Source organism: Glandiceps talaboti, chromosome 16 (genome assembly GCF_964340395.1).
Source record: "Glandiceps talaboti chromosome 16, keGlaTala1.1, whole genome shotgun sequence".
Taxonomy (NCBI): domain Eukaryota; kingdom Metazoa; phylum Hemichordata; class Enteropneusta; family Spengelidae; genus Glandiceps; species Glandiceps talaboti.
In genome coordinates, this window is record NC_135564.1 from 11,156,359 (window position 1) to 11,181,385 (window position 25,027).

Sequence of the window (25,027 nt, forward strand, 5' to 3'; positions counted from 1 at the left end):
GCTTTACTTCAGTGTTACTAGTTGTAATATGAATGCTATAAATGAGTGTAGCACATAGAGAAAGTGCTTTACTTCAGTGTTACTCATTGTATATAAAGTAGTTGAAATATTAAACTTGATTATTTTGATTATTTTCTCAGGATACCAAGGGGAAAGTGGTTATGTCAGTGGTGTCAAAAACAGAAAAACAAAAACTCAAGAGGCAAAGGCAAGAAACAGAAAATAAAGGAAAGCAAAGAATTGTCCAGCTCAGGGAATGGTGACAGCAGCAAAGAATCTACGGATTGGATGGAAAAGTTTAAGGAAGACAAAGTGAATAGAAAACAATCATCCAAAGACATGGCTCCATGCAGGTAATGTCATTTGTTTTAAAGACATCGTTTTTTTCTTTAAAATTATGTGGATTCTTATCAGTGAGTATTACCTCTCAGAGTCTCACTAGTGCTGATACCTGTACAGGGGTTTGAAAGTTTATGAGGACTACTGAGCCCATTTCTTTAACAATATCTTTTGGATATTTTTCATGAAGTATCTTGTCATGGTAGATGAATGGTCCCCCCCCAAAAAAAAATGTAGCTAAAGTGGTCTTGTAAATCGATAAAAAAAGGTTACCTAAGTGGTCTTGTAAATTGATAGAAAAAGGTTACCTTAGTGGTCTTGTAAATTGATAGCAAAAGGTTACCTAAGTGGTCTTGTAAATTGATAGAAAAAGGTTACCTAAGTGGTCTTGTAAATTGATAGCAAAAGGTTACCTAAGTGGTCTTGTAAATTGATAGAAAAGGGTTACCTAAGTGGTCTTGTAAATTGATAGAAAAAGGTTACCTAAGTGGTCTTGTAAATTGATAGAAAAGGGTTACCTAAGTGGTCTTGTAAATTGATAGAAAAAGGTTACCTAAGTGGTCTTACAGGTAGACAGATACATGTTACCTAAGTGGTCTTGTGAATTGATCAATTGATCAACAGATAAAGGTTAGTTAAGGGGCTAGACTGTAAAGTATGCTATGGTGGGACGCCCTCACACATCAGTCAACCCCTCCCTCTATTTTGATGTTACTTGCTCTTATCCATAAAACCTGACCGCATTAATGCTTTTTGCTGTAACTAATATATATCTTGATCCAGACCCATAATATGTTGATTAGTGATTCAGTTTGCTGCACTTAAGTATACCAGCTTGTCTGTGAGTAAATCAGACTTTACCAGTGATGGGTATTTTTGTAACACAGTTGTAACCTAAACATTAGAATTGATGTATTCTTTAGGTCAATATTGGCTGAAATGGAGAAACACGATGATGGCTGGCCATTCCTTGTTCCAGTCGACACAAAGCAATTTTCAACATACAAGAAGGTCATCAAACACCCTATGGACTTCCACACAATGAAATGTAAACTCAGAGATGCACAGTGAGTATTTTAGTCACCCCCCCCCCCACACACACACACACACGCACTCAGATCAAATATGGACTTCCATACAATGAGGTGTAAGCTCAGAGATGCACAGTGAGCACTGGTGCCTTAGTACGTCCATTTTCCTCCACTCATATCAAACATCCCATTAACCCCTGTTTTACTGAGTACAATATGATACATTTCTATCTTAACCTAAGTGGTGTTAATTTTATAACCAAAAATGTTCAGTTTGGTGGTATCAAATTACTTTATACAGGTCATGAAGCACAAGCAATTTGTAGTTTTTTTAGCATTGAAGTTTTGATCTGTTTTGGTCGAAGATCCTCATCAGATGACAAAATTCCATGGTTACATCTGACCACCAGGTGGCAGTATAATCTGTCTTGGTCACCCATCCTCATCAAAATGACAAAATTTCACAGTTACATTTGACCCACTAGGTGGTGGTATGATCAGCTGATTGTTTAAATCATTTATTTTTTCCCCCCAAATCTAGATACCGTGGTAGAGAAGAGTTTGGAGCTGATGCACGTCTTGTGTTCAGTAACTGTGAGATATTTAACGAAGACGATTCAGATGTCGGTCGAGCTGGGCATGCCATGAGGCGATTCTTTGAAAGACGCTGGTCAGAGCTGTGTGGTGAAGACTAAACAGACAACATAGCTGTACTATATAAGAATTGAAAATAATGCGGGCTGAGCTTTATTGACAAGAAACGAACAATGGCTAGAACTGATGTTTTAATTACAATGGCTAGATCTCATTTGCATTTCAAATAGATGCCAAAGATCCACTCTTTGTATTTTTGATTGGTTTCTTTGATGTTCTCTTGTCTAAATTTTGTAGAAAATGAATTCCGTTGTGTACTGCATTAGGATGCATTTGGGCAATAGATTGTATATATGAACTGTGGGTGTCCTAACTTTTGCTGCTAAGGGACCAATCGCAAAGTACAGTAGAAGGGGTGGGTACATGCAGACTTGCATTTAGATTGTCAAGTAGTTGCTTGCTGTGCAAGGGATGTCAGGATGTGTGTGTATGTGGATGCTGTATATACTGTGCTGTAGAGTGGCGAGGACAGCGTATTTAATTCCGAGGTTTTTTACATGTAGTGCCAGGTGACGCATATAGGGTGGGATGTATGCAGAACGTACAGGGACTGGACTGCTTGGCAAGTCTAGAACTCATTAATGTCGAAATAGACATCGAAATTGACATGCTGTGTGTGCTGTCAAAAAAGGGGTGTATAGTTACCGAGTTGGGAACCCACTTATGTTTTCATATCAATGTTATGGGGAGGTGAAAATTCCTTCAGAAAACAGAGTTTATCATAGGCAGAAAATTCAGCATTATTTATATATTCTTTGTAGCTAGCTAGCTGAGGCAGACTGAGCAGGCGAGAACTTACGCACTTCCAATCTGTTGTCAAGGAAACTTGACTAATTTGCATAACATTGAGCCAATTTGCATATTAGTCTAAGTGCAATTTGTGTATTTGTGTAAGTAGGGATATTTGGAGACCATAGTCTGGTTTAAGATCCTTGGTGAACATAGCCTCGTTTGTACACTTCTCAGGTCGATGTATCTACAGTAGATGGCATCGCGATTTTTTGAGACTGTTCCATTGCATATCTGTAAAAAATATGACCCTGTCTTATAAACAGAGAGTGAAACACATGATTGATCAAACATGTGTGTAAATTGTGTATACTGATGGGTGGGGGTGGGTGGGTAGGGTGGGTGGGGATGGGGGAGTGAGATGGTATTTGAACAAAAAAACCCATACAAATGAAGTTGGGCATTATTTGTTGTGAGTTTGTGACTTGCCACGCAGTCCATCACAAAGTAGATAAATAGTGATCTAGCGATGTAATTATTGACCAAAATGGTTATCATACTCTGTATTAAAATATTTCCATGTAATTTCTATTTATAAATTTCCTGTGAATTTGTTCCCATTGATGTATTTTTTGCCAATTTGAACCATCATGTCAAATGTGCCTTTTGAGTCCATTCATTCGGTATATTGTCAGTTGCATGTGTCCTTTTTTTGTACTCGAATTTTCAGTATGTCTTGACAGTTTTTTTTTTATAGCAATGAAATGTCTGAAATACCAAAAAAAAAATGGAGAGAAGATGGCAATGTGTTTTTTGTATTATGTCCGTTGTGCCATAGCGTGGATTTCGAGGGCACCGAATTGTGTTAATACACCGGCTGTTGTATCAAAAATTTCTGATTCTACTTGTACTTTTCACTTTTTTTTTTTTTTTTAGATTTGTCTGTCTGTCGTTTTAGAAAATGAGATGTTTGTGCAATTTTTAGGTGCTGTATTTTGTGTACAGTTGCATTAGTTCTATTCTTTGTGTTGTTTTGCTAGTCTGTCTTTTCAAGTTTTTTTAAAGATGCAGTCACTCACTTACTATTTACCATAACTGTTATTGAACTGCCAATTTGTGGAACTGCCAGGCTTTTTTTGACCAGATTGTCCAAGAATCATTCTAATATTACACCATTGGTACAAAAGTATCTTCATTAACAATAGACCCTGGACACTCTAGGGTCCATGCATAAACTCAATTTCAGTCTAGTATCAAATCAAGTAAATAGCGCCCCCTAGTGACAACATGGCATACCTGCACACTTGTGGCTTGATGTGCCATTTCGGGTGGGGGGGTGGGGGGGGGGGTGGGGGGGGGACCAGATTCCATAGCAACTCCCTGGTGATGTAATGAACTGCACTTGCGGTTGGTAGAGGGCAACATTTGTTGCATAACACCACTAAGTAAATACTGCCAGCTAGTGGCAGCAGAAAGTACACTAGTATTTTGTCTGAGGGCTGTTTTTTGCAAATCGGTGCAGTAAATAGCGCCCTCTTGTGACATAATGAAGTACAATTATTGGTTGTTAGAGGACGTTGTTTATAGGAAAGTCAGATGTTAGAAATTGCTGCCATTCAAGCCAAATTTATAGAGGACAATACGGGTAATAATGAAGTCAGTAATTTTATAGAACCCAGTGTGGTTCTATGGAAATTAGTTATGCGCAATGAAACACACAATCCAAGATGTTGACTTATACAGCCAACAATGCCATGAATTGGGAAGAAACAAAGAACCATTGGTCATCATTCTATTATATCATAAACTATTGCATATCATGTAATTCTGCATATTTAAGCTATTTCAGAAGAAATGTATGATTTCTTTGCAACTATTTGGTGAAATATTGTGCAAAAAAATTTTAAAAAGGAAGAAACTTTCCTCTGAATTACTGTACCAAGGTGTAATATTATATGCTGATTCCAGGGCCAAAGACTCATTCAAACAAAGTACTGTTATTACCAAATGCTGATTCCAGGGCCAACATCACATGACTATTTCCATAGTGACTGTGGTCACCATACAAATAAGAAGTGGGGGTGGGGGGGGGGGGTCTGTTTGAAATATTTTTCTATATGCTTATCTTCAATTTGGCTTTCCCTGTGTTTAAACCCTTCTGTGTATTTTTCCAACTTATCAACAGTTTGGAGATTTAAAAAAAAAAGGTGACATCATCACCAAAAATGATTATTTCTCAGGTTTGTCTCACAAGGACTTAATGTATGCGTAATATATGCGTAATATATGTATTTATTTCCGAAGTTCGTGAATTGTATTTCTCACTCAGTCTCTCATTCACTCACTCCGTCAGTTAGTTACTTTTGATTGCTAACAGACATTTATTTGTACTAGAACAACTTTGTGACTGCCTTTGCAGCAGTGCATATATGTAGTTATCATTTTTAATATGAAATGAAGAAATAGAGTTCCTTTCACTTTCTATGGTATTTCCAGGTCAACAAACTGCAGTACCTTGTATAAACTATCTTCTATCTTGGTGATTTTCACAATAAATGTAAAGATACACACAGAGTCCGGTAACGTGTCGTCATTTCTTTGATCTAGTGATATGTATGTAGTATCCGCTAGTGTTACAACTTATCATGTTATAACATGAGTAACTACGAGATGACTGTATTCACAGTGGGTTGGGCTGTGGTGAGCCTCTGTTTCATAGCCCCCTCTGGCAGACCTAATGTGCATATCACTGATGGAATCATGTGATGAACTATTCTTCATGTACACATCCTAAAGAACATCTCGCTAAATTTCAGGCCAATCTTCCCAGTCGTGTTTTGAGTTTAAATTTTTATTTTTATTAACCAATCACATTTTTTTGCCCCAAATTACACACCTATACTGTAATATTTTGATTTGAACAATTTCCCAACTAGACACCAAAAGTAGTGTTCCCACCACATACCAAGGCAATTGGTCCAGTGGATTTTGACTTTAAGACATTTCCAGACACATATACATGCACACATACATACACACACATACTATTACTATACTACATAGATACATACATACACTCACTACATACATACATACATACATACATACACACACATACATACATACATACATACACATACAACACATACATACATACAATACATACATACATACATACATACATACATGCATACATGCATACATACATACATACATACATACATGCATACATAGATACATACACATACAATACATACATACATACATACATACATACATACATACATACATACATACAATACATACATACATAGTATTACATACATACATACTTGTACTCCGGCGTGGGCGTTAGATTTAATACATACATACATACATACATACATACATACATACATACATACAAAGACAGATGGACAGACATTTTGCAATGTCTGTAGCAACACACAATCTCAGTTCAGTTGTACTAAAAAATGACAATTGTTATATCATGCAACCATTTTCTTTCAAACCTTGTTAATTTACAAAGTTGACATTACACTGCAGTCACACTAAGTCTTGTATCAACTGTTTTAAAATCACTTTATTTAATTTATTTATATTTCAGAAGAATCAATTCATCTAAAAATTATTTACATCTTGTTTACAATTACACCCCCTCCCCATCACAAGTCATCTAAAGTGAAACACCTATCTATTGTAGTACAAAATACAACTCTCCTCTCTAGTCATTCAAAATATGTTGCATGTATGTATATGTGTGTGTATGTACATACATATGTATGTACGTATGCACACATGTATTTATGTATGTATGTAGGTATGTGTGTGTATGTATGTATGTATGTATGTATGTATGTATGTATGTATGTATGTATGTATATATGTCTGTGTGTGTATATATGTATGTATGTAGGTATGTATGTATGTATGTATTTATGTATATATGTTTGTCTGTCTGTCTGCTTTATTATACTAACACAACAATTTGGAGTGCAATATAAAAACACTGACTTTACTGAATGAAACAGAAAACTGGGCAGCAATAAGAAGTGTTATATGAATGTAAATGAAGTGAGTTGGCTAAGAAATATCAAGCCTGTCTCTTGTTAGTGTTGGATTATACAGCCCATTTCATGTTACCGTTCACTGGATCTGTGTGATACAACCACAGTACAGAAACCAGTCAGAAAATACACATACTACAATTTAACTAAATGCTCGCTCAAAACAAGGATTAAGATTTCGGTGTTAAAATAGTTGTTTGATAGAACTATAGAAAAATTTGGTCCAGAACGAATGAGTAATCCGATACAATCCTCATGGCTCCACTGATAAGATAACACTTAATGTGAGAACCTGGGATTGAAACACTGGCCTTTAAGATAGCAAGATTGAAAATGAAGTGATATGCTACCATGCAGACATTAAAACATAGTCACCTGCATGGCTGTGCCTAGTTGCAGTACATTTAGTAGAAACGGTTTATTTCAAATGTAGCAAGAAATTGCAATTTTGCTCTGAGGTGTAAAAGGTTTCATAATTTGCAAGAGAAAATTAAAAAATATCTACAGCTTTGTTGGATGTATAGAAAGGTGGCCACAGGCTAATTTTTAGTTGGAAAAATGATTTGTTATAAAAATTACAAAAATTCTCCCACGTAGAAAATGGTACAGATGAAGTATGTTCATACAAATATCACATTTGAAAACATCATATGCAATCCAAAGTAAATATTAGAATATAAAACATTATGTCTAGTGTGTGTCATCAGCAGGAGTAACAGTTTGCTAAGATAGACACAAACTAATTGAATTGACCTGACCTTGGTTTATTTGTACTCCACAGTTGGCTGCCATTTGTGATGACTTGCATGATCTTGCAGTGAATACGTTTTTGAGATTTCAAATGTTTACATTATCTTGACCACAGGGTGTTTTATACCTGCATAACAAAGTACCACTATCACTCTTTTTAGTGTGTGTCTATCTTAGTAAACAGAGACCTCAGTAGTATCATTGCAAATAAATGAACATCACTAAGTATATCGCTGAAAATAATGGACAAAAATAGATTCAGAACTGAAATAGATTTCATTTTTGATTTTCAGATTTTTTAAACTTTTATTTCTTTTCTATAAACAATGTATATACGGTTTGATTGAGACTAGTATGCAACTATTGTGAAAATAAAACCCTAGCTAAACCACTACTGCATTTCCCATATCCAATATGCCATAGTCCAGTTATCAGAAAGACAAAAGATTGCACAGTTTGGCCACTTGGGGGCGCTATTTGAAAGTATATATGGACTGAACATGAGTTGTGTAGTTTTGTATTGCAATGACCCTGGGATGAAAGTTTTAACCCTTGTTTTTTCTACTCTGAGGATATTCTTGCATGTATGATGCTTTTTAAAACTTGTTGTCAACAGGGTAACTGGAATATAGCATATCGTATGAGGATGACCCTATTTATTTCAATGTTTCTCATTGTATCACCTTAATGTTGATGGGATGGTTGGTCAGTTGTAAAATCAAGACAGGGTGAAAAGGTAAGTGTACAAGCACATTTTGGTGAAGTTTTGAATTCATCATCTTATTTTTAAAAGTTTTGTGAGCCTTTGAAATAACAATTAAAATCAGAAGGATGCTGAACTGTTCATTTTGTTGAAAGGTACTAAATTTTCAGTAATAAATGATAATTTTCACCAAGACTATTAATGCTTGTGGTTGTCACTATCAATACCATCACTGATGTTATATGATTTTTTTCTGAGCAAGCCGTAGAGAGCATTGATCGTTTAAAATTATTTTGTTGGTTTGAAGTATTATAGGCTATGAGAAACAGAGAATAAAAAGGGCCACCTTTACACCCTGTCATACACTGTCTTACATGACAAGAACTCCTATCATGGATGCTATATTTGAATTCAATCACTGGTAACTAACACTGTCCTCTATAAAATCTGATGTGTTGAAAGCGGCTAGATGTCTTTATTTACCTCTATTTCCATCGTAGTGTGACAGTTCTTTTGTTCCGGGTGATCGCCGCCATCCAACAGAACTCTAATCATGGAGTCTATACTGAGTTCAATCATTAGTAACTACATATACATTATAACATATTGCACTTTCATTTTGTGTAAGTACTTCATCAAGTATCTCTCTGGCAGATCAGGTACTTCAGATATCAATCTGACAATGGTTCTGTAAAAAGTTCACTTCTCACTTTATAAAATCAAACCATCACAGTGGCTCAAGTGTTGATTGTCCACCTCGCAGTATTAATAAAAGATACACAATTCAGAGACTATTTTGTCTCCTTGAAATGCACATCGTAAAAATATCCACATTTTTTTTTTATCACTCTTAAGTTTTAAAGTTTACATTGCATTGTTGGCTTCACCAGACCTAGTATGCTGATGACAGTGCAATTTCTGGACAATTCTCGGCAAATTTTCAAGCACGAAACATGAAGGCTATTTGCCATCAAACTTGTAGAATAGTTTTAGCATCAGTCTTCCAACACCTAGGTTTCTAGACATCTTTGTTGATTTCATTCATGTCTTTAGAGAATTTTCCGTTGAAGCTTGGAACAGTTTTTGCATTACTGTTATCCCACATTAGGTCAACGTAACTTCATAACCCTTGTCAAATCCTCTTTCATCGAAATTATTGACGTCTGGGTTTTTTGTCGCACTGATCATAGTTTAGTCTTTGCCAATTTTGACAAATAAATCACCCATTTCATATTTGTAGTACTGGATAGTTTAGTAGATCAGTCATATTTCAGATCACAGATCTCAAGATGTGAATCCAAACTTTATACGACACTTGATTTTAATGATATTCTTAATCTTGAAATGGAATAGATTTTAATGATAGTGTCAAATCTCTAAATCTTGCACTTAATCAATTCTTCAGGACTTGGGGAAATCCGTTGAATTTCAGTCTCCTCCAGTACTACACATATACTTGATTCGATCACCTCACTACATCCTGTGTGTGTTCATTACCACTATGAACGATGACCTCGTCTCCTTTTCAACAGTTTAATGACCCAGCTCACAACAAAAGGCCACACAATGATGAAAAATACAGTTTTGCTGGACAGATTGTTGAATGGCCACCATGATGATGATGACTGCCCTCTGGTGGCAGGAGAGGGTGGTGAAGACCACATTCCACTCTGTTGCGCCTCGGCCTAAATCATGAAATGTTGGAAAAAGGAAATAAAAAGTTGTTATTAGGGGTTTTTAATTCCAAAGATCATGACGGATTCTTTACTTTTTAAACAAGTGTACCCAACATTTATTTATGAACAAAGAAGTAACATTCAGATCATGTTTTTCAGGAGCTATCGTATATTTCAATACACACATAGTAGTTGAAACCATATCAAATAGTGTCACTAATGTTGATAATTGTTTAGTAGAAAGTTCACCGCTAATTGTTGAAAAGTTAAAGTCCCTGGGCAAGATTTGAACCATGATTGTGCCCCAGTCAACTCAGCTGTATAAATGGGAACCTGGTAGGATAGAGGTTGTAATGTAAAATGCTTTATCCTATGTGTACCCTAGTCAACCCAGCTGTATAAATGGGAACCTGGTAGGATAGAGGTTGTAATGTAAAATGCTTTATCCTATGTGTACCCTAGTCAACCCAGCTGTATAAATGGGAACCTGGTAGGATAGAGGTTGTAATGTAAAATGCTTTATCCTATGTGTACCCTAGTCAACCCAGCTGTATAAATGGGAACCTGGTAGGATAGAGGTTGTAATGTAAAATGCTTTATCCTATGTGTACCCTAGTCAACCTAGCTGTATAAATGGGAACCTGGTAGGATAGAGGTTGTAATGTAAAATGCTTTATCCTATGTGCTTACTGAGGCTGAAATGGATTGTGTGCTCCCTAGGGAGTTGAGGAAGTATAAAGGTGTGTTGTGCTAATATGGATCTGTGCCAGGGGGGTTATAATTGAAGAGTACTATGATCACGACATTCACTGTGGGAGGGCGCTTTATAAATACCATCATTACTATTAGTACATGGTGATAAACTGCTCTCATTCGTACATGAGGTAAGAATTCATAGCACCTGTAATAACATTTACCTTGTGCTAGAGGGTCAAAATAGAATAAGAAGGTTGACTTATTCTCAAGTATGCTTATAGCAATGCGTGTGTACTGCATGAAGCAGTTGCTATGGTGTCGATCAAAATATCAAATAGTTGTTATTTATATTTTTTTGACAAACCTAGGTGGTAGAATTCTACTACAGGTAACTGAGAACTGGGGAGTCTAATGTAATGTACAGGAACTTCACCTTACCTGATGTCTCAGTGATAATGTTTCTAAAGTATTGAGTCGTATCAACACACTGTTCATATCTTGTTGTAACCTCTCTAAAGCTACTGCTATCTGTTCATTCACGTCTCCTTTAGGTGGTGAGTGTTGTCTGCCACCACGTCCACCACTACCACCACTACTGCCTGATGGCCGTGTGGGAGTTCTGCTCGGTGACCTTTGACCTTCACCTGCAACAGCATTGTCAATTTTATTTTTACTGTGGGTTATACAACATAGTGGGAGGGCCTATGGTTACAAGTACTTAAACCATTGTTGGGAAATTGTAATGAGTTCAGAATTAAAGTTATGTTGATATATGGAATGCTTATCAGATATCGTCTACTACTAGTAAAATGTTATTTTGGATGTGGCTTTCTGTCGTGAGTAAACTTGTATTACATTGCCAAGGTCTAACAAATTTAAGTATGTAATATTAATAATCAAGGATACTTACTCCTACCAGTGCCTCTACCACTACCCTGTCCAGTGGCACCACTACCTCGCTGCCTGCCCTGACTACCACTTTGACCACCATCTCCCTCACCGCCATTACCACCACCACGGGCAACCACCGCGTCGGATAAACCTTTGCCGTCGATAATCTGACTGACTTCAGGTGAACGGAAAGAGACACTGGGCTTCTCCGAGTAAACCTCAGCCTGTACAGTAAAACTATTTTTATTGGGTGTTGATGTGGTCGGGTTGTAAGAACTGGATTTCAATGCTATTAGGGAGGGCATCTGTAATGAGATGATACAATGCAAGACATATACACACAGCAGTTTTATTAACAATCCAGCCTTCTGTGATCACAAAGCATGAACTCTTATCTACATTCGGTATTACATGACTTAGGCTTGTTATCTTCAGCAACACACCAACTGTTAAAAAATTGCCATGCATATAATCAAGCAAAAATAACGCCAATGGTGTTGCAGCACAAGTGATTGCACAAAAAACATATTTATTTGAATTTGATCTGTGAGAGGCAATTACTACGTTTACAGTAGTTATGGTTGTTGTCATGGTTATTAGAAATTTCAGTGATGATGGATTGTGGAATGATTTCACAATGTATTAAATTATGATTTTTTGAACAATTATTTAGCAATGAACTCAAACAGTTACCATAGCAATGAACTCAGACAGTTACCATAGCAATGAACCCAGCCAGTTACCATAGCAACGAACTCAGACAGTTACCATAGCATATACACTGAATTCCTACCCTAGCAAATTTGAAAACAATCTGCCTTGCCTGGCAAGATGACCTCAAACATCACAACATATTTCGTGACTGTAAAGTGCAGGGAGTCGTTGTGCAACCAAGGCTTTTGGTAGACAACTTTCAGCGTTCATTGGACTGTACTTCAGATTACCCTATTAATCCTGTGAATGGACTAGTCTTGTATAGATAATCACTGGGTGATACTAATATAGATGACATATGAGGGGTGTTCAGCTTATTGAGTATAAAATTGTGTTCTTTTTTTTATTCCACAAGTGTTGCTTTACCTCTGAGTTGTCTTCTAAATTCTGTTTTTCCACTGAGTCACAGAATATTTCATCACCACTGTCGGTATCACTGGTAATTGATGGGGAGGTTAAAAGTGGTGTGGTATGTCCTGTACCATTTATACCACCATTGATACGTACAAATCCATTCTCTGTAGTCAAAGTCAAAGAGGTACAGATTGTCACTATTAACCAGTTCCAATCCAATGAATGTGGAATGATCATCATTAATGTTCTACTCTACATGAAAGAAAGTGCTTTAAAATAGAGATGGTATGACAATGCAGTTAGTATTCAATGTCGTGTGTGTGTGTGTGTGTGTGTGTGTGTGTGTGTGTGTGTGTGTGTGTGTGTGTGTGTGTATGTGTATGTATGTATATATGTATGTGTGTATGTATGTGTGTATTTGTGCATACGTGCGTGTGTGTGTGTGCGTGTGTGTATGTGTGTGTGTATGTGTGCGTGTGCGTGTGTGTGTGCATGTGTGTGTGTGTGTGTATGTGTGTGTGTGTGAGTGTGTGTATGTATGTGAACATGATAGACAGTATACATGTGTACATCTTAAGAAGTGATCATACCATCTTCACTTTCAGATTCCTTCTTGGGTTTCTTGCTAGGTTTTGTCACTGCTTCTAAAGTTGGTTTAACTTCCATTACAAATGCTTTGTTTTCTAATGTCACTGTCTCTGGTATGATGACTGCATTTTCTTCTGACACTTCCTCTGTTGCCATGTCAACACCACTTGCTCCGTCTTCATCTCCAACTTCATCCTCTTCTTCCTCCCCGTCTTCTTCTTCTTCGTCTTCTTCACCTTCCTCCTCCTCCTCTTCTTCTTCTTCTACATCGACCTCATTTTCTTCTGATTCAGATTCTAAAACACGAAAGGAAATTTTTTTCATGAGGATGAAAAAAATGAAACGTGTAATACTTTAAAAAGTTTCCCAGGGAATTATAAATACAAAATTCCTGAGGGAATGTTCATTCATAACAAACTACAATATAACTATAGCAACAATATATATTTGCGAGTAAAGAAGGCCATATTCACTGGCTACTACAGCGATAGAGACTAACAAGAGAAGCACTTCATTTTCCATTTCCTGAGTTTATAAATCAATCTAAAAGACAGTCTGTAAGTGACAGTTGGTGAACTTTGAACTTTTCGACCAAGACTAATCTTTGCTTAGTTGACTGGAAACTAAACATGCATAAAATAGAGACTAAAATATCTTCCGGTACATTCATTAACACAATTGCACTAGGCTAAATACACACTTTACATAATTTCAAATCTAATTCATCATGCATTCTTACAAGTATGTATATAGTAGTTGCACATCATAAGTTCAATCTGCTCTATACTGATCGATCATTTTGTTCTGTTGCTAATACAAATGTACAACCATGTGAACATTGACAATATAAACGAATCCTTGCTTGAAATGTGCTTCAACTATTACTTTGAGGGCTGTTTTACGACATATCACTTTCAATATTCGTAAAAATCATTTCCTTGGGAACTAGTTGAACACTGAAAAGGTAAAATTTTATAGTACTGAAAATATCTCTGTTAACAGTATAGTCAGTGTTCTCCTAGGATTGTTTTGGAAGCAGAATGGCTCATTTGCATAATTTATTTGTATGATTTGCATAACAGTAACGATTAGTTTTGTCAGGAAAGCTACAATTATTTCAAACTAAATGTCCAGAGATGAGTAGACTTAAAAAAATATTTTTTTTTAAAAGTTTGCGTACACCTGTATACGGTGTCGCATCTGGCTGAAATCTCGTGATACGTGAGAATTACTTCAAAAACTCGCGAGAGGCGAGGTGATACTGACAAACAAATACTGTAAGCATGGAAATTTTCACTTAAGATATCTTTTCACATATTTAACTGGAAAACAAAAATGTGGAAAAAAAGTAGTGGCGAAACTGTCTTCTTGTATATAAAACACAGTACACCAGGCTTAGAAATGAATGAACAGTAGTTTTTTGGAACTAGTTGAAGACTAAAATCGACAAATATTTTAGGTGTAAAAATCTAGGTTTACAGTAAATGACAAACCTTTATCTTCCAGTACATCGTCGTCGTCATCTTTACCACCAGTGATCACCATATCTGGTGGTACTACTAGAGGATGAGTATCGTTGATATCACCGTTTGGTAGTTTCATCATCTCTCTATTCTCGTTCTCATCTTCATCATCATCTCCTTCTTGTACGGCTTCAAAGAATGGCCCTAGGTTATTCACAAACTTAGACACCTCTGGTGTGTGTGGCATTGTTTCTACTATCTGTGAATTCAAGTTCAAAGTAAAAAAACAAACAGAATATTTTTAGCACTTTCTGAAAATATTTCAACATTCGACTTTAATCTGAAATTGATTTTGCTCACAACAGAGTTTTACTTGACTTTACACAGGTGATAACGCACAAGCTGTTCAAAGTTTTTTTTTTAAGCATTGAGCTTTCCATCTGTCTTGGTTGATGAGTTTTATTTGTTCTGTAATTGATATTGGTCAAGAACCTTTCTTTGCAATAATATTTTTAAAGCTACACTTGCTGTAAATGGAGCTGTTTTTTGAAACTGTTTAGTTAGATATAAATGATGTACTCATAATACCATACACACTGAACAGTATTAAATCACCTGTGGGTAAATATATTTCTGTAGTAGTACACATAGCATGGTGCAATAATCTAACCGAGTTGGTTTTTGGGTCCACATCCAAAAATCAGCACTCCGCTGAATCATGATTTCAACTTATTACTATACTACATATAGATAAAATAAACATCTAATTGATATGCACAATGTCTAATTATTGGTGTTCTAACAATTTTCAGTGAATATATTGTTGGTTTTCTGATTGGAAAAATAATACCCAGGTTACAGCTAGCACAGGTTGATGACCAGTGTGAAGTTTGAAGGTTAATGAGATATGGAATGGACCTGGTTGTCCTTTAACAGCCACATTTGTATTAATTTAAATATAAGTTTTGTGAAGTGACTACATGTATTCTAACTTTTTTGTTGCCAGCAGTCTTGATGAGGTTCTAAAATAAACACTGATACTGACAAATATGTAGTATTCACATTTCCAAGGCCAATGTCAGATTCAAATTTGAGTGTGCAAACTTGTACAGCAGAGCTATAGAAAAAAGTTAGTCCTGAACGAAAGGAATGATCTTCTTTTAATCCATATGGCTCCACAGATAGGATTGTAGTATTGCAAGACCATGGGATCCAAACATTGGGGTTTAACACCTTAACCATTTATGTCATGAAATTATCGGTACAGATAATACATCTCAAGTGTACAGTTTGCTAGACTCTCACACTAGTTTTAAACCTACTGATGGAACATGACAAGGTATATATATACTGTAGTAAATCCTTCAGATATCCATACAATGCTTCTCATCAATCATATACATTTGTAGTTTAGCTGCTAGACCCTCAGGTAATTCTGCTAACTTTAAAAGCTACCACAGGTCGCACAGCAATAACATGCTGTCAAAGTTATCCTCGGCTTTTGTTTGGCAACCTTCCGAGTGCAAATCTGAGGTTTTGTTACCAGACCAATACATTTGAAGAGTCCACATAATATGTACATACATGTATAACCGTCAACTTGGCATGGCTTGTGTAACTATCAGCTTTACTTTGATAACGTTCTGCCTGAGTTGGGTATTACATACTTTACAACTGACAGAGGTACTCTTGGTGTTTTGGTGGGTAGCTTTTCCTTCAAATGACATGAGGCATAATCAATCGTGTTCAAGGATGAAGTGCAAGACATTATTATGATGACAATACTTAATAACTGAAATGCCATGTTTCATCATGCTAGAGTGTCAAACTAGAACAATCTCAACTCACACACGTACCTACAGTTCTGCATGTGTAGCACATGGAATGAACATTGTGTTGACCATGAAATTGAATGTTCATTTTTATGATGCACGTAGGTAGTAAAATTCTATGTCAGGTACCAGGAATTTGCCACTATGATTTCCTCGTTGCAAGCAAAGCGCAAAATGATGTTGTCATGGATCTTACTAAATATCATTTACACATCCTGCAGCAAGTGTGGCCATTACTTGTATGAGGGTGTATGGAGTTGTACAATGCCTCTTATGTTTGTACATGAGAAAATGAAGTTTTCACCGAGTGTCATTTGAAAGAATCATCATTATGGGTGCCCCACAGTGTGGCTACTTACATAAAGTCACCCACAACAATGAGTCTCTAAGTCTATTGTGTTTAATATGCTGGAGAACAAAATTCTGATAAAATGGAGAATATTTACTTGGTCAATGATGGCTACAGCTCTACAGTGCATTGCAGATGACTGCTCACTCTCTCCGTTTGATACAACCACACAGCAACCAGTCGGAAACAGTACAAGTGACACTTTACGATTGCAAGATTGAATGAATATACTTTATAGCTACATTTTGTCTTATGAAATAAACTTACATAACACCATGCAGACATCAAAACATTGTGTCTGCGTGTCTTTCTAATGGCTATTTCATTCAGACAAAATGTAGTAAGAAATTACAATCTTGTAATCTTAGAGTGTAGAATATTCAGTTTCTTTTTATGTTTCTGTGTGGTTGTATCAAATAGAGCCAGTGAACGGTAAACTGCAATGTGCTGTATAAACATGATAATGATTTATATGACCTGTAAGTGAAAAGAATATAGATGTTCCAAAGTATCTATGCCCAGTATTATTATATATGTACCAGTGATTATTTGCACTGCTGCAAGCGCATACTAGTGGTATTTGCACTGCAGTGCAATACCGAAACATTATTGCATACCTGCAATCATCAGATATGCTAATGAGGGCACAATTGTTTGTTATGCATGAAAGCGCGAGTTTGCAGAGTATCATTTTACGGAAAAATTTGCTGTTATGGATAAACATATCTAATAATAACAGAACCCCATTCTCTATGAGTTCCAGTGTGGGTACACTCAGTGGTATTTGCAACTCATACTTGCTGTGTTTTCTGCTGCACTTTTCACTCCCTACACTCATGAAAGTATGGCTGAGAGAATACTGCAAGCACATGTGCAAATACACTGAGTGCACCACACCTGCCTTCACGTGTAATGGATTGCTGTTATAGTACTTTTTCTAAAACAAAGTAAGAGTATTAGTGAAAGACAGTGAACATGTATCAATCTAAAGACGCTGAATTAATTTTGTGAATTTTAAAGCACTCTGTGAATGTGTATGAGTACATGTTTTGTTAATGTAAGGCACTCTATGAATATCAATGGACATGTGTGATTGGTAGATGTTTGTTAAATTGTGACTCTGTATACATAATTACCTCCTTAATTTTGGCAGGAGAAGGGTCTGACAAATAAACATGTACCATCTGCAAGGAAATAAAAATTAAAATCAACACAAGAAAGGAAAAGTGGCGACTTAATTTAAATTTAAATTTCAAGTTCAGGTTTATTTTAATGACTGTTTAGTATTTAAAAAAGTTTTTGACCCTTTTGACAAAGCAAATCAAAATTCATTTAATGAATTCACTATACAAAAATGATTTCCAGTTGATTACTGTGCAAACTTGAAACCCTTTCTTAAAAATGACCAAATGATTGACAAAATATATCTTTTTTGGGATAATCTGAATTCAAATGTGAATAATTTAGTTATTGTCTTTTCTCTGAAAGTGTATCTGTGGAATCTATGTATATCCTATAAACAAAATAAGGCCCAGTAGTTGTTACTGAAATGCCCCCCCCCCCCCCCCCCCCCCAATTTTGTTTGTAGTTTCTTATTTTATGATGTTTTAATCTAAATGCAAGTAAGTTAATTTTATCCCTTATCGGCTAATCCTTCTCAAGAGTACATTTCAATATTTCACTAGCAATGTCATGACGGTAACATAGCAGTTTATCTTTGAAAAAGAGACGGTCTTTCATTAAATTATTGCAATTTACCTCCATCATTTTTCCAGACTCTGGATATTGCTCCAACATCTGCCAACAGAAAGTTTACAAATAATATTTCATACTTAAGTATTCCCTTCAAGAGAAATTACTGATATATCATTAAAATATGATAACATTTGAAAATATAGACATTAAACTAACAAACATTCTCAAAATATACCAAACTAAATTCATTTCTAGTTTTATCAAAATGATTTCAGGACTTCAAGCTGATTATGATTTATATTAATATTTCTGGCTTGAATTTCAGTTGTGAGCTGTGGTCGTACTGTGGCAGTCCCAAAATTATAGGGAGAATTAATAATGACATGTTGTACTGCTATGAATATTAACAAGGCTCACCAATTACTGTATGGACTTAGCAATTTATCATACCAGTAAATTATACTTCGTCATTAGCACAATAACAAAATTCACATTTTATTTTATTTTTAAGACCTTAGTTTAATTTCTACTGTTAAAATAATGAATATGTCCAAATATGGTCTGATATATGGGCTTATTAGTTTCAAAATGTCAGTATTAGATCTTGACATGTATGTACATGTACATGTTAGGACTATGAGGTGAACATCTCTTTTTTTTCTAGCGTTATAATGCTCATGTAACAATGCTAGAGATAGGATGATATCTAAGGACAGCTTTCGAAAATAATAGCTCGAACTGTCAGGGACAGGACAGGACAGTACAGATCACAAAGTGCAAACAATTAAATAAACAAATACAGCCTAGTTACTGAATTGTGATAATCTAGCAGTATTTCATACACTGGGAAAAATATCTGCGATTCTTTGATTAAATAATGTTTATTATGATATCGTTATTTTTTAATGTTTTGTGTTCTATGATCATTGTTTTACCTTTTTGACTTTCTCTGGATCAGAATACTTTTGGAACACCTGTAAAGTGTAAAACATGAAGAACGCTATCAATCAAAACTTTTGGTGCACATGTGTGCCCATGTTACAAAAACCTTTCATTGATATCACTTTTTTCTTCTTCTTTACCATTCTTCCATCTACCATTTCTGTAGTTTTGTATTTTATATAACGAATACAGGATGGTTCCTGTATTCACGTAAGTCCATTAACAAACAGTGACCATGTTCTAGCTATCAATATTACACCAGAAATGGGTCTACTAGAGTGTAATATTGTACCAGTGTTTCGTTAACGAAGGTAAGGAGGTAAAATCTACCTGAGTTCTCAAGTCATTTTACCAGGGTTCCCTACCAGTGTTTTTGTTAAGGGAGATAAGCAGGTAAAATCTACCCGACAAGTTCCCCAGTCATTTTACCAGGTTCCCTACAAGTGTTTTTGTTAAGGGAGGTAAGCAGGTAAAATCTATCCGAGTTCACCAGTCATTTTCCCAGGGTTCCCTGCAAATGTCTTTGTTAAGGGAGGTAAGCAGGTAAAGTCATTTTACCAGCATTCCCGACCAAAATGATGATACAATGTGCACAGGAAACTCTGCCAGTTTTTCAATTATATTTCCATTTTTCTGTGACTAGGGTTTCCAAACTTTAGCAAAAACAGTGTGTGTGTCAATCTTTACAACTTAGATACTTCTTTTAATAAATCTGTACTTTTCACTCCTCCTAGTAAAAGCATACTACTTCTCTGGACGTATGTCGACAACTATTCCATAATCCATCCATCCATCCCTCAATTCATCCATCTCTGCTTAAACCCATCCGTCCCTCAATTCACCCATCTCTCTTACAACCCAGCCATCTGTCATTGGTGTGTACAAAAACAAAAACAAAATCAACACCCCCACTGCTATAATTCACATCAAATAGTACTATTCAAGTTCTATGTAAAGTTCTGACCATTGCATATTTTAAACTTCAGTCACTTGCCATCATTGCCAAATAAGAAATATACAACCCTTGCTGTAGTTGTCTAGAGACGCCTCTGATCAGAGCATTGTTTTATCAGTAGTGGACAATTAAAACTAGTGTGTTGGGGTATACTGGGTACTGGTAGTGAAAGGGTTAAATTAAAGGTACTGGAAAGACTTCTCCTTATCATACTATTAAAGTGATATAATGACTATGTACATTGATACGTAACGACAATGGCTGCCGCTGAGTATGATGCAGATTCACACCATGTTCTCATCCGTTTATGTCTGTGAAAGTTAGTCATATCATCGTATACCAATGACTAACTTTCACAGACAAGCTGATAAAAGCTGCACTTGAATCTACATCAGAGATATTAGCTGTTGTTTTTGTATTAATACAGGTCTGTTTTACTTGTCCAGTACTGATAAAACAATGTTTTGATCAGTAGCGTCTTTAGATATATGCTGCAAGGGTTGTAATTGTATGTCTACATGTTACAAGTACATCAAATGAAGTACACTGGCATCATAATTATTATGCAAACATGTCAGTCAAGCATCCATATATCCTTTTCAAGGTCTTCAAATGTTTCCACAGAAAAACAGGACAGAATATATTCAAGACCTGTAGTGTCTTTTGGGCTGTGTATTTGCTAAGAGCAATACATGTATGTACAATGCCCTTCAGTTCTTCAAAACAGTTTATCTTGGTTCCATACCAGTATTATGGTTGGGTTTGGGCAGCAACAGGTACACGTAAGTACAATGTACTGATGTACTTCTGTTCCTGCAGTTTACAGGAGCCCTGGAAATGGCAAATTTACCATACTTCCAGATCTCTAGTAGTATTTCAAAACAAACACTTGGATACTTTCTGAATTACAAAGGATTACAAATGAGATAATATTACCTTCTTCAGTTCATCTACATAGCACTGCATAGCTTGCTGTTTGGTCATGTCTCCTAACTTGGACCATGCATCCCTGTCATAAGATTTATACACAAAATATGAATATAACAGGACTACAGTACAATATTGTGAAAAATATATAATAGTATTTTCACTTAAACAATCCCTGAATGCGATACAATTAGAATCACAAAACCTAAAATATTTTTTCGTCTGGCTCAATAAAAATTTCAAACACTGCTATATTTCATAGTCTGGCTCAACAAAAATTATACTAACATTGCTACATTTTATTGTCGGGGCTCAAGAAAACTGTTATCAACACTGCTACAATTTCTCGACTTGCCAAGACAAATATCTCTTTTGGTAAGATATTAGCGCTTGTTAGCTTGCTTAATACTATACTCGTAATGGATAAAACTAACCTCCAAATAAGATGTACAATGTCTCATAACTGGTATTTTAATAATATTCAGGAAATGTATTGTTGGTTATCTGATGAAAGAAAATAGTACTTCAGGTACAGCTATTGCAACTTTATTTAACTCTAGTCTTTACAACTTACCATTTTTGTCGGCCGACAACATCCCAAAATCCTGGCTTCGATTTATCACATGGACCTTCCGTGGCTTGCTTATATAAACCATAAAACCGTTTCATCATCTCGTACGATGGCTGGAATGGTCCTGTCAGAAGCATTTTACGAGGAACTTTGTCAGTAATCCACACATAACCATTAAGAGAAGGCATGCACAGATAGTAGGCCAAGCCATGCAAAGAGGAAACCAAGGAAAGACAGAAAACAAAACGGAAAAAGAAAAGCCTCATAAGGAAAATATGCTGAAAATTACAGCATGAGGTGGAAATTAATAGAAAATAGGAAACAGAAGGCAGCATTACTGCAAGGAGTGTGTTAGGCTGAGAGATTCAGTGTTATGGCCTACAAGTACATATACACTGATGTCTGTCACTCACAAATATTAAACCCCAATATTGTTGACCCCAGTTGACCCATTTTAGTTCTCATCCGACAAAATCGATTTTACTTTTAATTGAATCTGTTGTACACCCCAAAATAGAAATATTCCGGACAAAATATCCAATCATGAAATGTAAGAATTTTCACTCCTAGTAAATGCATGACACTGAAGACATGTTGTGAATGAAGTCAAAATTAGAAACAGACAGACACACACATTTGCATGTACGGAAATCAAATGATAATTGTACCAATATTTTGTTTATTTTTTAGGAGGCTGCAGTTTGACCACAAATATTTCATTTTTGATATTCATCATCAATGGGAAATACAAATTAATTTACAAAGTATATCATTTTCTCTAAGCTTTGCTATTAGAGGTAGCATGTATACAGGTTTGTAAGGTATTAGTATCTATTTGCTACGAGTCTGATATGTTATAACTCATGTAGCTTTAGAAAAATACCAATCTAGTACTTTACATTACAGACATGTTACCAGTACAGATCATGATGGAACAAGTTTTGCCTGCTAAGTATAATACTCAATGATGACACAAATTTGACTGTGTGTAAAAATCTATTATGGGCACAAATATCAAGACTGCAATTTCTTGAATTTCTAAGAAACTTAATTGAACACTACTGTATATGCACTACCACTGCACTAAGTTTATTGACATGCTTGCATGGACTTTGATTATCAGCAATGATCTCTTGAACTCTGGTCTTGTTTGTTGCTTATATTCATGAGGTCAAAACTCTAAAAATACACTGAGATCTATTAAACACAGAGTCTGCTGCCAACAATTAAGGATACCACAACTTTTGCCTATGTACGATTTCTGACTTGACTATTACAAACCAGGTATACCCACATAGCCAACTGCATGTGTCTGACAGTTATATTAAACCTAAACTACCTGTAGTGGTGTAGAATCCATACAATGTACAGCCTTGGTTGTATTCTGCTATCACCGTTATCAACAGAAGATTGCAGTAATTTAAGTGTTCTATTGTATTACGCTAATTTGACTGAGCCAGTGACTTTATAATACAAGTCAATCTTATAAGAAAATCAAATCAACATCTATTTTGACCCTGGAGTAGTAATACTAGCAATCTTTGTCTTTTTGAGATGTACTAATATTTTGTATTTTTGTATTTTTTCATTTATTCATTTTTTTTCCATTTTGATCTTTTTAAGCGATGGGAAATACTATGCTCTTTTCCCCCTAGAATAAAAGTTTCATAATATTAATAACAAATGTTTCTTTATCAGTAGTAGCTATAATATTAGTACTCAATGTCTATGTAGTCTGTAAACACACAAGGTAAAATACAGACTTTTGTGCCACGCTATCACTTCTAGCAGTGGGTACGAAGCCTAATAGGGCTGAACAATAAAATGTATAGTCTACCATATATGTGGACCAGTGTAATTTTGACTACTGCTACATGGGTATATCGCTACCAGTACTTCTAAGTAAATTCATTGACACTAAAACTGGCATATTAAATGTATTGTACCAGTTCATACATGTAGGTTAGTTTACATGCATCTACACTGGATCTACATTGTATTGTACCTACACAGTTGTATTTAATATTGATGTATTTATTGTCTTAAAAAATGGATATTCATCTTACAGTTCAGGGAAAGTGTAAACAATTACACATTGCACGTAATAAGATCTAAAGGACTGACTGATAGTTTAAAATAAATTACTAGTATAAACAAATCTATTCGACATTTTCTCCTGTATTTTTTTTTATCGAGGTCAACAATGGAAATCAGATGATTTCAAATGTGTATGATTACTTCCTTCTAATGCCATCTTTGTCAGCAAATAATTGAACATAGCAAAATGTGCATGTATGCAAATTTATGTATTCTTACATTTAGTATATGTTTATTTGGACGTTGTTGAGATAAATTCATTCATTCATTATGTTTACGATTAGATTTCAATCAAATGGTAGTGTGCAGTTTAAGGGAAGCTGTTACATAATATTCAACCATGAAAGGACATTTCTATTATTCGATCATTTCTTTCTTGAGCAGCTTACATCAAGAAGGGATAGGGCTGACCCGACGAAACCTTGACAATGACGATACCTTCATGATCATCATCAGCACCAACATCATGACAATATTGACATGGAAAGTTCTTTACTCTGCAGTGTTTATCACGGGAACATAACTGCTATTCTGAGTGAATTAACAGATTATATATACACCAAAGTGTATAAAACATCACTTATAGACAGTTAATCGAAACCACGCTTAACTCCCACGACCAGTTTGTTTACATATTACAAAATCTAGCACTGCAGGTTGACGACAGTCGACATCATCATGACGATACGTTGATACTGATGACCCACGCGACGGCTCCGACGAATGTTGTTATTTAGCAACAAAGCATGGCACATTTGTGAGGAAAGCAAGCCAGAAACCAAAGCTACTGTAACGGTTTATGCATCTGCAATATAAATATAACGCTTGTGGGGCGACTTACCATTTTTTGGCAGACATTTGATGACATTAACAGCAGCTTCGAACTGTCGTTCAACATTCGCCGCCATCTTGAACTTTTAAAGCAGCAGCTTCACTAGGGGGCGCTGTCCAAGTCTGTACCTTACGCCTGATGACACATGCACCTGACACACTCGTACTCGCAC

The 25,027-nt window shown here is 35.7% G+C and overlaps 2 protein-coding genes across 5 annotated transcripts in view; one reads left to right on the forward strand and one right to left on the reverse strand.

The window, feature by feature from the left end:
- The window catches only part of LOC144447393 (bromodomain adjacent to zinc finger domain protein 2B-like), an 81,937-nt gene extending 79,115 nt beyond the window's left edge, over nucleotides 1–2,822 (forward strand). For all 4 annotated transcript variants that reach the window (XM_078137401.1, XM_078137402.1, XM_078137403.1 and 1 more), the window contains 3 exons: nucleotides 141–353; nucleotides 1,263–1,406; nucleotides 1,912–2,822. In XM_078137401.1, the coding sequence (XP_077993527.1) occupies nucleotides 141–353; nucleotides 1,263–1,406; nucleotides 1,912–2,065 (511 nt within the window). In that variant the 3' untranslated portion in view covers nucleotides 2,066–2,822. The remainder of the gene's footprint in view (nucleotides 1–140; nucleotides 354–1,262; nucleotides 1,407–1,911) is intronic.
- Nucleotides 2,823–8,642: 5,820 nt separating this feature from the next.
- Nucleotides 8,643–24,931, reverse strand: LOC144447502 (acyl-CoA-binding domain-containing protein 5-like). The gene is made up of 12 exons (XM_078137546.1): nucleotides 24,865–24,931; nucleotides 21,930–22,074; nucleotides 21,365–21,437; nucleotides 19,467–19,505; nucleotides 18,595–18,633; nucleotides 17,973–18,020; nucleotides 14,686–14,914; nucleotides 13,195–13,488; nucleotides 12,617–12,768; nucleotides 11,556–11,841; nucleotides 11,084–11,289; nucleotides 8,643–9,958 (listed from the first exon to the last, which is right to left on the reverse strand). Exons 1-12 carry the CDS (start codon nucleotides 24,929–24,931, stop codon nucleotides 9,773–9,775), a joined length of 1,764 nt encoding a protein of 587 aa, XP_077993672.1. The 3' UTR covers nucleotides 8,643–9,772.
- Nucleotides 24,932–25,027: the final 96 nt, after the last annotated feature.